The 11,962-nt window shown below is 50.5% G+C and overlaps 1 protein-coding gene across 3 annotated transcripts; it reads right to left on the bottom strand.

The window, feature by feature from the left end:
* Positions 1-4,265: 4,265 nt before the first annotated feature.
* Positions 4,266-11,247, bottom strand: LOC104066061 (transmembrane protein 45B). 3 transcript variants are annotated; one of them, XM_054087202.1, is made up of 6 exons: positions 8,607-8,755; positions 7,609-7,813; positions 7,156-7,368; positions 6,304-6,488; positions 5,493-5,638; positions 4,266-4,834 (listed from the first exon to the last, which is right to left on the bottom strand). In XM_054087202.1, the coding sequence occupies exons 2-6, from the start codon at positions 7,793-7,795 to the stop codon at positions 4,711-4,713; spliced, it is 855 nt and encodes a 284-aa protein (XP_053943177.1). In that variant the 5' UTR covers positions 7,796-7,813; positions 8,607-8,755; the 3' UTR covers positions 4,266-4,710. The 3 variants fall into 3 exon arrangements, with proteins under 3 accessions (XP_053943177.1, XP_053943175.1, XP_053943176.1); XM_054087200.1 differs by lacking the exon at positions 8,607-8,755 and adding an exon at positions 11,109-11,247 and having other exon boundaries at positions 4,267-4,834; XM_054087201.1 differs by having other exon boundaries at positions 4,267-4,834; positions 8,629-8,784.
* Between the last annotated feature and the right edge of the window lie 715 nt (positions 11,248-11,962).

Genomic DNA, 11,962 nt, shown 5'->3' with positions numbered 1-11,962 from the left:
CCATGGCAGGGGGGTTGGAACTGGATGATCTTTAAGGTCTCTTCCAACCCAAACTACTCTATAATCTCCCGCAAGCCGCTCGGCTGAGCCCTGGCACCACTTGCCCACATTGCTTTTTCTGACACATTCAGGTAACGGGCAGGGTTTGTCCACCAGGTTGCAAAGAGAGGCTCCCAGTGAGGAGGAAACGGAGCTGCACCATGTCCATCAGATGCCACTGGCCCACAAGGCAAAAAAACCCCAAACCCAACAAAACACCCGTTTTTTCCAACATTTCATCCCCGTGACAGTGCTCACTGGGTGACAGAGGGGTCAAAGTGACAGGGGAGCAGTGGTAGTGAATCTTAGGCAGTCAGGTCAGTAAGGGGTGTATCACAAATATGCTGCAAATCACACAAAAACGTCAGGTTATGCAATAGATTCAAATAAAACCATCTTTCCACTCAACTCTCGCGTCAAACAGGCGCCACAGACATTTTATTTTCCAGCAGCATCAGCCTCAGTCTGGAGGGATGAAGGGCAATTAAAGCCACCGGGGGAGGAAAGGCAGGAGGTGAGTAAAGGCAACTGCTGTTCTTTCAACATCACAGCACCCGTTACAGAGAACGGCTCATCAAAGCCATTCCAGGGTTTGATGTAGCATTAATGGCTTGAGCTGCATTTCCAAGCAATGCTGGCATTTCATCTTTGAGTCCAGGCATTCCGCACCCATGCCCCAATATCACGACGTGTGGGTATTTCTACCCAGCACACACCTTCAAACCAGGTTCTGGAGAAGGAAAGTTTTGACAACAACATTAAGCATTAGAAAAGCCGTTGTATTTATACTCACACCTCAGCACGTGGAATAAACCAGAAGTATCAGAGACAGGAGCCACAGAGCTAAGCCTGACCGCTATTGCAGCTGACGACTGAGTTTGACCTCGGGTTTGCTCAGTGCAATGAGGACAAAAGGTTACCAGATTTTAGCAGTTCCACGCAAGATGTTTTCAAACTTCTTTAAGGAAAACAGTAGGACGGGCAGTTACAAGCTCATTGGACTCAACTTTGCTGTATGGAAGAAACATGGAAAGCACTGAGCACTTACCAGCACCATTGGTGCACCCATCTGTTCCCACTGTGTTTCATTGCCTGGATCTTCACACCAGTGCACCAACTGCTGAGCAGTAGCTGGGGAAAGCTGGTGGGTTCCATCACACTGACATTCCTCCTATGCCTATCCATGTGCTGCTGAGGAGTGACAAAGGGCATGGACTCACCTGAAGCCAACCTCAAGTGAGAGATGAAAGAAATGGCTTTCTCTTGGCAAGATGTTGACCTGGGAACTTCTTGAGCCACCAACATTGCTGTACAGGTCCAGTGTCAATGGGGAAGAGGAGGAGAAGGTTTATCTCATGGAACTTCAAAATGCCCTCCAGCACGAGCCAGAGCTGGGCATCCAATCAAGCAGCCCAAGACCAGTCTTGGCACGAAGAGACAGTGTGTGAACCTCACCGTCTGTAAGGAAGGTAGATGTAACTAAGCTTAAGTATAAAATACAGATTGTAATTGTTTAGGGGTATATTTTGAACTGTGTCTGCCCTACCAAGTGTTTTTTTCTCACCTGAAGCTGCCCCCGTGTTTGTGTTTTACCGAGCAGCTGCTCTGATACAAAGTGAGAAGCACATCGTACCTTGACTCTTGGCTGAACCACCATGAAGCTGCAGTGCTGCACCTTTTCATATGGACTCACGAAGCTTCTCCTCAGTCCAACTGCAGCCCTAAACCATACCTTGTGTTCACCCAAGCCTCTCACAGCCAACTCCCCAAGGCTGAAAGCCTATCCCTGACATTTTCCAGCTGCATTTTGTCAAAAGGAGAAAAATTTCACCTCCTCCTTTCTGTAGTCTCACAACCGTTGACCACTCGCAGACCTTGATCTGGAAGGACAAGGGTCTCCATTTCTTCCAAAGGCTTCAGCATGCACGTGCTTTGAGTGTCTCAATCAGCTCCCCAGCCTGACTGTGCAGCAGAGAATGTTTGCCATTAAAAACACCGCTTCTGGTGTTGCTGCATGGTAAAAGCCAGGAAACAAAGATAAAATGTGGGTAAGCATTACCTTGGCTCCTGGCTCACACGTAGTTAAACTTTAACAACTCAGTAACGTGCAGATGAGTGAAGAGATCACTTCCTGGTCCAGGTATTGGGTGTAGATCGCAGTCCTCCAGCCACCCCGGACTATGAGAAAAGGAAATCAGAACTGGAGTGGCACATACACATCGTTGCCGTCTCCTAGGGGAGCACAGATAAACCACGGGAGGTTCACGAGGAATCTAAAGGTCTTTCACCAAAGACCACTCCATCAGCAAGGGAACAGCATCAGTCGTGTCTGTGTATAATAATGAGGACGCCAGTAATTAAACTGGAGAGGCAGGGATTGCAGTGGAGCGGGGTGTCCCGGCTCTCTACTCCCACCGTATTTCAGGGTCAGCTCTGTCTGCCCACAGCACACTACCAGAGGTGGTTTTGGGTGGACAATGTAGCAGTAACACATCCCCTAGTCAATGAGTTTCATTGCCGCCAGGCCTTAATAGGAAAGAACATTTTGTGTTAAAGGCTTGTTAGAGAGGATATCAATTCCACACGCAGGCTAGGAACTGCTCTACAAATGCAATTACAACCACAATAATATCATTTCTTCTTTCTGCTCTATTGACCCAACTGATGATCGTCTATCTCAAATAGGGGCCACTTCTATCACCCGACTGGAGGACGATTAATTCTGTGAGCCCTGTTCAAAGAAACTTCACGCTTTACCTTTAGGCACAGTGTGTGATCTCGCTAAGCTTGTTAAAACGCAGCCAGTTGATCGCTAAGTAGTTGCTCTTATTTGCATTTATTTGGGAAAAGAAGAAATATCCCTACTAAAGATCTACACTTTAAGTAGCAAAAACCTCAGCGAGAGAGGGATTCAGCATTACTCAGATAACACCAGGGCACAAAAAAACAGGCAAAAAGCAACATTAGGTGATCAAAGGGGAAAGAGATTTTTTTTCCCTTTCTTCTCCAAGTGCAGTACAGAGGGTTATAACCTGTGCACTGAGCTTCCCGTTAGTGGCAGATAGTCTATAACAAGCTGACTGAAAGACGGTTCTTCTCATCCCACGAGGACTATTAATAACCAGAGCACATCACCTCCACCGAGCATGTTTGAAGTGTTCACTCTGGCCCAGGAGACCCACATCAGCCCTAGTCAATGTCGATCTGCCCCGCTAAACCCTGGAGAAACCTATGTTCATGAACGCCAGCCTGCTTTACAACCCCAAATGATCATCTCATGTGTGGATGCCAAACCTGGGAGCCCAAAACTCTGCACTCATTTTGGTTTCTTTCATCCTTGAGGTCCATTTCTTGACAGCCGCCAACACAAAGCATTGGGCTGCTTCCAGCCCTGCTCCCAAAGGCAAATAAATAAATAAATGATGAAATAGAAGTGTTTGTTCTCCCTGGGACCTCCTGTGGGGCTGGCAATCACAACTGCTTGGAGCCAGGGTGGATTTTTCTTCCTTCCTCCTTGGAGATTTTGGAGCTGTACAGACCAGTAAAGACGTGGTTACATTAAGCTGTCTTCTGCACATCTTTGGGAAGGACCAGAGCAAAGGTCTTAAAAGATGATAATAACACTGTTCATGTTCCCTATGTCACCTAGCCCAGCCCGCGGTGAAGGGTATGGCACAAGCATTTTAAATATACAGTGACCTTCCAGTGCCTGAAGGGGCTCCAGGAAAGCTGGGGAGGGGCTGTTCACAAAGGCTGTGGGGATGGAATTAGGGAGAATGGGTATGAACTGGAGAGGGGCAGATTTAGACTGGGCATAAGGAAGAATCCCTGGCTCTCAGGGACTTACCAGGAAGATTTGTATGCCCAACCTGGACTGCCTGAAGCCATCATCTTGCTTCCAGGGTCTCTCTGCAAGCTGAGCTCTGCCCAGTGAACACCCCATCTCCCAGGCAAGTCAAAATCCATCACAACCAGTCTGCCTCATCCATCTAACTCATCCTCCCGGCTTCCGATTAAAACCATGGAAGGGAGAAGCTACGCAACAGTGCTAACAGGATAACAGCATCCCTGCCTTCCATCCACGGGCCACAGCCCCCTTTCTCCAGGCAGATTTGGTGACATTAAGTCACATGCTGTCCCATCCTTCCACTCCTTGAACCATTTGGAAGCTGAATATTACCTTAACCTCCAATCTCAAGGCACCACATTCAAGAGATCCAGGAAGGTGATTCATTAAAGTATTTTATTGGTGTCCACGTATGCTCTGTGCACATTAAGCTTTGTACAAAACCCCCTCCATTAACACCAGAGTGAGCGACAGGCACCAGGAGTTTTGACTGCTGGTTTGCCTCCCTCCTGCAGAGGCAAAGCCAAGAATGTCCAAAAAAATAGCTAAAATCAGCCACACCAGTTGGATTCCACCAGCAAACCAGTTGTGCTGCAGCATGGAAAATTAAAACACCTCTCCCAGACAAGCTGGTTTGTTCTTGCTGCCATCAAAGGGATGCACAGAAAGGGTTTATATCTCCTGCCGCACTCCACCATCAGGGTCCTGCCTCCCACTTCTGATGCTTTGCCATCAAGTGCCATTGTAGTTTATCAAGACTGATTAAAAACCTCATCTCAAGAGTTCTAAGCCAGCAGAAGAGAAGTTTCCAGCTTGCCACAGCCTCATTTGTCGTCCGAGGTGCTCTCTGGCAGCAGGGCACCACTCTTGTTGTTTTTGCGGGTGCATACGCCACAGTCCAGCTCCACATCGATGTCCCCAAATTTCAGCTGGCAGGACTCGTTGCAGCTGCAGGAGGGACAGTGACACTGCTCAGGTATTTGCAGGCAGAGAGAGCCACCAGCTCCCCCCAACCCTCCTGGGAACGCTGCTAAAGACTGCGGTGGCAGCCAAGAACCTCTGCGATGAGGACAGGCTGAGAGAGTTGGGGTTGTTCAGCCTGGAGAAGAGAAGGCTATAGGCAGACCTGTAGCAGCTTCCAGTGCTGAGAGGGGCTCCAGGAAAGTTGGGGAGGGCTTTTACAAGGGTCTGGAGTGATCAGACAAAGGCAATGGTTTTTAATTGGAAGGGGGAAGATTTAGATTAGACATTAGGAAGAAATTCCTCATGATGAGGATGGGGAGGTCCTGGCCCAGGTTGCCCAAAGAAGTCATGGTTGCCCCATCCCTGGAGGGGTTCCAGGCCAGGTTGGATGGGGCTTGGAGCCCCTGATCCAGTGGGAGGTGTCCCTGCCCATGGCAGGGGGTGGAACTGGATGAGCTTTGAAGTCCCTTCCAACACAAACCATTCCATGATTCTACAACATCCATGGACACCCAGTTTTCTTATCCCACAATACACTGCTGGCTGATTTCCCAGGGTAGCACTGGATGTAGGTATTGTTCTATTGGTCATTGGAGCTCATGCCCAGTGCTGGGACCCCCCAAAGCCCCTCTGCCCCACGTACCAGCGAGATGCAGCAGAGTTTGCTGCCAAAATGATGAGAGCGCCCGCGTAGTGCCAGCAGAAGCACAAGGTGAGGAATGTGAAGTTGCTGCGGTTGGTTGGGTCCCAGCCTGGTCCTCCCCATGGAGGGGACAGCACAAATCCAATCTGGTTGCAGACGCAAGAAATGTTTGACATCAACACATGTTGGACTTTAGCACAGCCCTCTTCTCTTTTCCTCCTGATTTTAACCATCTTTCTGCAGCTGACTATGAACTAGAGGCACAACAACCCCAAGTAACACCTGGAGGGATGCTGTTAGCACTCCGAAGCATGTGTGTCTCCCCAGACTGACATGGGGGTGCATTCCAGGCGGAGAGGGATGCCCTATGGACAAGCCTGAGGGCTCGCAGTGCAGCTCAGCATCCTCTGAGAAAACCCAAGGGGTGCACTGCCAGGCTCTGCACTTCTCCCTAGACCCAAAGATGGTGATTACAACATTTCCAGATATTTCCAGTTACTTGGAAAAAAAAAGAGGAGGAAATTGGACCCGAGAAAGAGAACAAAACCCCACAATTGTGGTTTCCCACCCTTGTGGGATCCGATTTCCATTTAGTGGGCAGGTTTGTCCATGCTGCATATATTACATGCGCATATCCCTACAACGACAGCTTCGCACTAAGCCTTTTTTCCTCCTCTTATTTACTTAAATTCCAAGCAGTTTCCAGTTTTAACCCAACAGACGTGCTGTAAAGGGCAGAGCATCCCCCCTCTGCTTGCCTTCCTGGGGGGGAAGCTCACTGCTTGGAGGAGAACGTTCGATACGCACTGACCTGCCAGAGCCAAGAGCCCTGAAGAAGGAAGGAGCTGGTCCTGAAGGTCTCCAGGATGATGTGGTCTCGGATGAAAACCTCTAGGAGGGCAGAAAAGGCACCAGCAAAGATAGCCAAGGCCAGCAGGGAATGGAGGTGGTGGTCCAGCACCGCATCACTGTAGTCATGGAAACAGAAGAGGAAACCTGCCAAGATTCACACTGCGTTAGAAAAGGATGCTCTGGGAGTTGTTTTTCTGAGAAAACATCTGAAAATTGAGACTATGCTCCAGGTCTTGCTATGATCTGCCTGGCGGGAAGAGCCAGACAGCAAACAGCCTGCTGTCATCACCTTCACCCTGCCAGGACGGCGCAGTCCCCAGTGCTGGGCTTTGCTCTGCCTGCAGAGAAACCCCCACAGTGGCAGAGACCATCATGCCCCAGACAGGACCATAGGGCTCTCAGGAGGAACACAGTGATGGGGACCTTCAGCTGAGGAGGTTGTGAGGAGCTTCGTATCACAGGGTTTGTGCCTCTGCATCCACCCAAGGTGGGGGAGACAACATCTTTTTTCAATTCCATAGAGTGCCAGCGGCTTGTCACCAGGGGAAGCACACATCTCTAGGATCCCACGCATTCCCTGTGCCCCTGGGGCATCCGGCCATGGCTGGATTCATATTTGGAGGGGAATACGGAGGGGGCACCTTCAGCACACAGCCAGTGTCATCACGCGTCTGCATACTCTCCAGTTCTGGCTGGAGCACAGCACATCCCTGACCTCAAAACAGCCTGAGGTTTTGGGGCTGCAGCACACACTGCTGATCCTCTCCCTAATCCATATTCCATGATCTCCCCGGCACCCTGTGGGATTCACCTTCGATGAACAGAGCCACTGACAGCGAGAGCCGATCCAAGCCAAGCGGCAGCTTGAGCGGGGAGTGCGAGACGATGTCCACGATGCCGGAGAGGAGGAAGAAGAGGTACACGGTGGTGTAGTGCCAGGGGGTGAGGTCAGTCCAGCTGTGTGTCTTGGGGCTGTACAGCTGCAGGTGAGGACCAGTGGGAACAAACTGCTCGACCAATATTCCTGGGCGGAGAACAGGAAGAACGGGCTTGCGGGAAAGGTTTCTTTACAATGGTGAAGTCGGAGCGATGTTTACCCAGAGGAATGTCAGCAAGGTCCCAACACAGAGGGTGCCACAAGCATGTCCCCAAGCCCTCCCTCAGCAGCCACAGATGTTTCCCACCAGAAACAGCCCCAGTCTCATGTGAGAGCATGGTGGAGTGCCAGTAGATATCAGGGCAGAGATATCTCATCATCTCTTACCTGCTAAAGCAAAGAAAGCCTTGACTGCCCCTTCGAAGATTTCCACACGCTGGATCCCATTGCTCGGCTGACTCTCAGCATTGCCTTTCCGCCTGAGATACCTCAGCGGGTATCGCACAGACCACCAGAGACCAAATATGAGGAAGAAGGTGCCCCGGAGGGCACTGCCGAGGAAACTTGTTGACATTGGGCTCGCTTGCCTGACCTGCAAAGACAAACAGAGCCTGGGACCAACTCAAAGTTATCCCCAAGGGAAATGGGCTTCTCGCTTGCTTGGCATTCCCAGGGAACTGCATCCCGAGAGAGTGGGTGTGCACAGCCATGCCACCAGGTACAAACAGGTAATACCAGAGATGGGAACTCACCACGGAGAAGCTGCCACCGTGTACCACTGTATATGTGTGTGTACCCATCATTAGGACTTCATTGCGCCAGAGAAAAATACATTAGTACCCGAGGAAGCACAGCAGCTTAGTGCTTTCAGAAGAGGAATTATAACAAAGTTTTTGCTAATAAAAAGCAACATGACAATTATTTCCTTGGAACATAAAATCCCTCCAAACTGGATAATTACCAGGGCGTGAATCCAGCCAGTGTTCGGCAGCTCCAGCCAGCCAAGGCTTTGCTGGGCCCCACCGGCTGCGCAGCAGGAGGAGGCGGCAATGTAAGAACCATTACCATTTCCAAAAGGAGCCTCATACATATTCCACACAACCTTTGTATCACACACAAGCGGTGACTTGACACAAGGGAAAGAGATTTCATCTCTAGTAGGAAGAACTCGAATAATAAAGGCATGAAAATTGCCTTTGTGCTAAGCTGAACCAACGCCACCGAGCACCAGCAAGGATGGAGAGGAGCAGAGGTACGCCAACATGACCGGCTGCCACAGGCAAAGCTACATCCTACAAAGTATTTAAGCCCATACTCAAAGTGTTTAAATAAAAATCCAAGAGAAGCCAGCACAGAAAGGAATAATTAATGATCTAACCGCTTACAGTGGTGAGCTTCTGATGTTACCTTGGGATGGTCTGGTTTCCTCCAGCAAGACCTCTCTGCTTGCTCTCTGCATGCATCTACCACCTAAGGAGGTCTTGCTCTTTCCCTTCTCACAGGCTTTCTGGTTCTTTTCTAGCTCGGATGTGCATGGAATAAGGTATTACTCATCCTGAAGCTACTGAACCAACTTGCCCTTGCATCACAAATCACATCCTCACTGTGTTTATAAATACCAAAGCAAATTGCAGAGGCTGGATGAACAACTCCAGCACGTTCTCCAAGTCCTCCCACACTAGAAAGTAATTAGATACTGCAAAATAAGGGTAGGATGTGGTGTAGCAAGTGCCTTAGGTGAGAGAGAGTTTTGCAGGACATCCCCAGTCAGGTTTTGGCTGCAGAGCTGGAGTTGGAACTGGCGCAGCCCCACGTGGGCAGGAGCTGCGTTTGGGTTTACGGACTATTGTCATCCATTGCATCTCTGGGACGAAGGTAATAGGAAGGCTCCAAACTGTTTACAGCGCGTTAAGGCTTCCTTTCAGGAGGGAAGTCACTAAATAGCCTTTAAGGCAGGTGAGAAACACCCCATCCTAGGAGCTGGTTCAGGGATTGGTGATGGTTTTCTGCTCTAGTTTGGATACCTGCGTTAGGGAGAGGCGGCTCACGCCCCACATCTTTCCTGATTATAGCCTGGACACCCAGTCCAGGGCACAACGCTTCCCTGCAGACATCCACGTGCTGAGGTGACTAAGAACAAGTGCTACTCAAGCGCACATAAGCGGTGCACAATTGCACGATAGATAACCAAATTTTACCATTGTCCTACCAGGAATGTTCCTCTAAGGGCAACAGCCTGAAGCTGGAGTCAGGAGCGCACCCTCATCAAGATACATAGCAGGAGTGTTAATTTGACAGGCTTAATTGGAGGAGAGCAGAGACATCGCAGTGCTCATCCATTAGGAATGACAACCAACACGTTCCACTTGCAGCTCCAGGTGTTGCTCTGAGCTGCACCAGAACTGCATCCAGCTTTAAACAGGGATTCATCACCCCACATCCACCGGGCATCCCTCCCTTCACCTTAGTTACCAGCAGCCCCCCAAACACTTGGATCCAGAGCGGTTCCTGGGATCTCCTGCCCCAACCATCCCCCTCCCAGGTAGAGTAGTCTCACTTTTCATTTTGGTGCCGAGGATTCTTTTGTTCTGTCACCTCTCAGCAACCCCGATCAGCAAGGTTTTTGGGAGCTGTCACAAGTCCCCTGTGCTTTGTGGCTCCTGGACCCAACCCTTCAGCAGCCACCACATACCCTGGGGCATCTCCAACCTAGCAGAGATGTCTCAAACCAACCTTTCAGTCAAGCAGAAGCTTGGATGTAGCCCACTCAAAAAAAACCCCCACCTTCTTTTGCAAAACAGCCACTATTTTGCAGAGAAACCAGACACGTTTCCAAGCAACAGTCCACTCGCACAGCTCACACATTGGAGGTGCAGAAAAACAACCCCCCCACATACACCCACACAGCCCCTCAACCACCCCAATGAGCCCAGAACTTGTACCTCTCACCCACCGGCTTCCCCCCGCCCCGGCATTTGAGTCCACGCTCACATAAAAGCTAATTAAACTCCAAGTGAGCCATAACCAGGGAAGAAAGCGCGGCTGAGGAAAGGCACCCGGGTTATTTATTTTTCCTGCGAGCTAGTTTGTCTGTCAGAGGACTTGAAATACGACTGCAGTCAGAAGTTATTACCTGAGCTGCCCTTCTCCTTCTGCAGCTTCCAGGCTACGATGCTTTTGCTTAATAGCCATACGGGAGCTGCCTGCTCTGCTTACGGTGCGTCGCACTGACTGCTCGCAGCCTCTCTGGGCTTGGCTCAGGAAGGATGGCATTTCTGTCCAATTTCCAGGCTCCCCTTCCACCAAAACCATCGCAGGTCCAGCTCCGTCACTATCAGTAATTTCAGCCCTGTGTTGGGACTTGTTCCCACTGACTCAAGGGGATCAATGCTGCCACAAAGATGCTGCCCATGTGGACTCATGAGTATCCCCTACAAGCACCCATGGGTGCAACCATCAGCTTGGCAGGCAGCAGCCTAGGACAGGAGCCTGCGTGCGGGGGGCAAGCTCAGCACCTCACCATGGACATCTGGAGGATCTTCTCTTTGTGGATCCTCCTCCATCCTTGCTCCCCAGGCACGTCTCTTGTGCCAATAGCCTTCCCCGGACGGAAGAGGCACAAGCTCCTTCTCCTGCCAATCTTCTGCTATGACACAGCTCCAAAATGTGATAACACTCCTAAAAAAGAGCTAAAGCCACAGACTGCTGGCAGGCTGCCTCCATCAGCACCAATTCCACCAGCCTCATCGGTAGCCACCATCACACTAACCCTTTGCCTTGCATTGATGGGCTCTCCCCACATCCCTTCTTCCCAAGCTCAAGCAACCTTGTCCACCCCATGGCACGGCTGCCCACAAATGTATTTATCTCTATGGGTAAGAGCTCACCTGCGACTCCTGCCTGTCCTTCTCCCAGCTCCAGCAGTGGCAGAAAGGAGCGGTTATTACTCAGAAGAGGCAGATAAAGGGAGAAGCCACCACGGGGAGGTGGCCTTCAGACAGGATGTTTAAAGCTGAACATCCCGCGGGCCAGTTCAAGGCGCTCTGAGTCAACCAGCTTTCACAACCTGGGACACCTCTTGTCTGCTATTAAGAAAAAAACAGAAAAAGCCTCCCAGACTTTGACACAAAAATCAGGAGGAGCAGCCAATTCCATTCCCAGGACAACTACGTTCAGTTGTTATGTTGGGTTTTTAGATGACTGGGGAAAGAGCCAGGAACAAACAAAGCCATGGCAATCCCCCAGCGTGGCCAGGCTCTGCTGGCAGAGCTCTGAAGTCCCTGAACTGGGCTGCCAGGTACCCGATAACCCTTTTAGGGGGTATGGCCTTATAAAAAGTACTTATAGGCAAGAGATTTTGGGTCAGGAGCTCACAAACCAGAGCTCCATCTCCCAGCACACAGCAGCCAAGAGGAGGGAGACGACAGCCAAAAGGCAGGACACGGCAGCCTGTTCCTACTCCTTTTCACCTATCTGACACTGGATGCTGCCCAACACCGAGCATCCAGACAATTCACTCCGGATCTGCTGCACATCGCATCGCCGATGGCTGCACACCCAGGCTTAGCACCCCACCAGCTGCATTTATTTGTCTCAAGACAAATAGATCCCACCGGCCATCCCAGCATCCCCATCTCCCTCTGGAGCACCAAGCTGATGGTGCGGAAACAGGCGGTATTGCTCAGGAGGACTGCCCAAGCCTCCAACCACCCAAGGGCCACTAACAACCGCTCAGTGCATT

The sequence above is a fragment of the Cuculus canorus genome, chromosome 23 (genome assembly GCF_017976375.1).
Source record: "Cuculus canorus isolate bCucCan1 chromosome 23, bCucCan1.pri, whole genome shotgun sequence".
Taxonomy (NCBI): Eukaryota; Metazoa; Chordata; class Aves; order Cuculiformes; family Cuculidae; genus Cuculus; species Cuculus canorus.
Note: the sequence above shows the minus strand (reverse complement) of the source record. Positions and strands in the feature narration are given on the sequence as shown.

What these genes read in the sequence shown, in the direction of transcription:
- LOC104066061 (XM_054087200.1), bottom strand. Translation starts at nt 7,795, where the DNA reads ATGTCAACAAGTTTCCTCGGCAGTGCCCTCCGGGGCACCTTCTTCCTC. An exon ending in GGCTTTCTTTGCTTTAGCAG is followed by an intron (nt 7,369 to 7,608) that starts GTAAGAGATGAT and finishes TTCTCCGCCCAG; the next exon opens with GAATATTGGTCGAGCAGTTT. An exon ending in AACTCTGCTGCATCTCGCTG is followed by an intron (nt 4,835 to 5,492) that starts GTACGTGGGGCA and finishes TCCCTCCTGCAG; the next exon opens with CTGCAACGAGTCCTGCCAGC.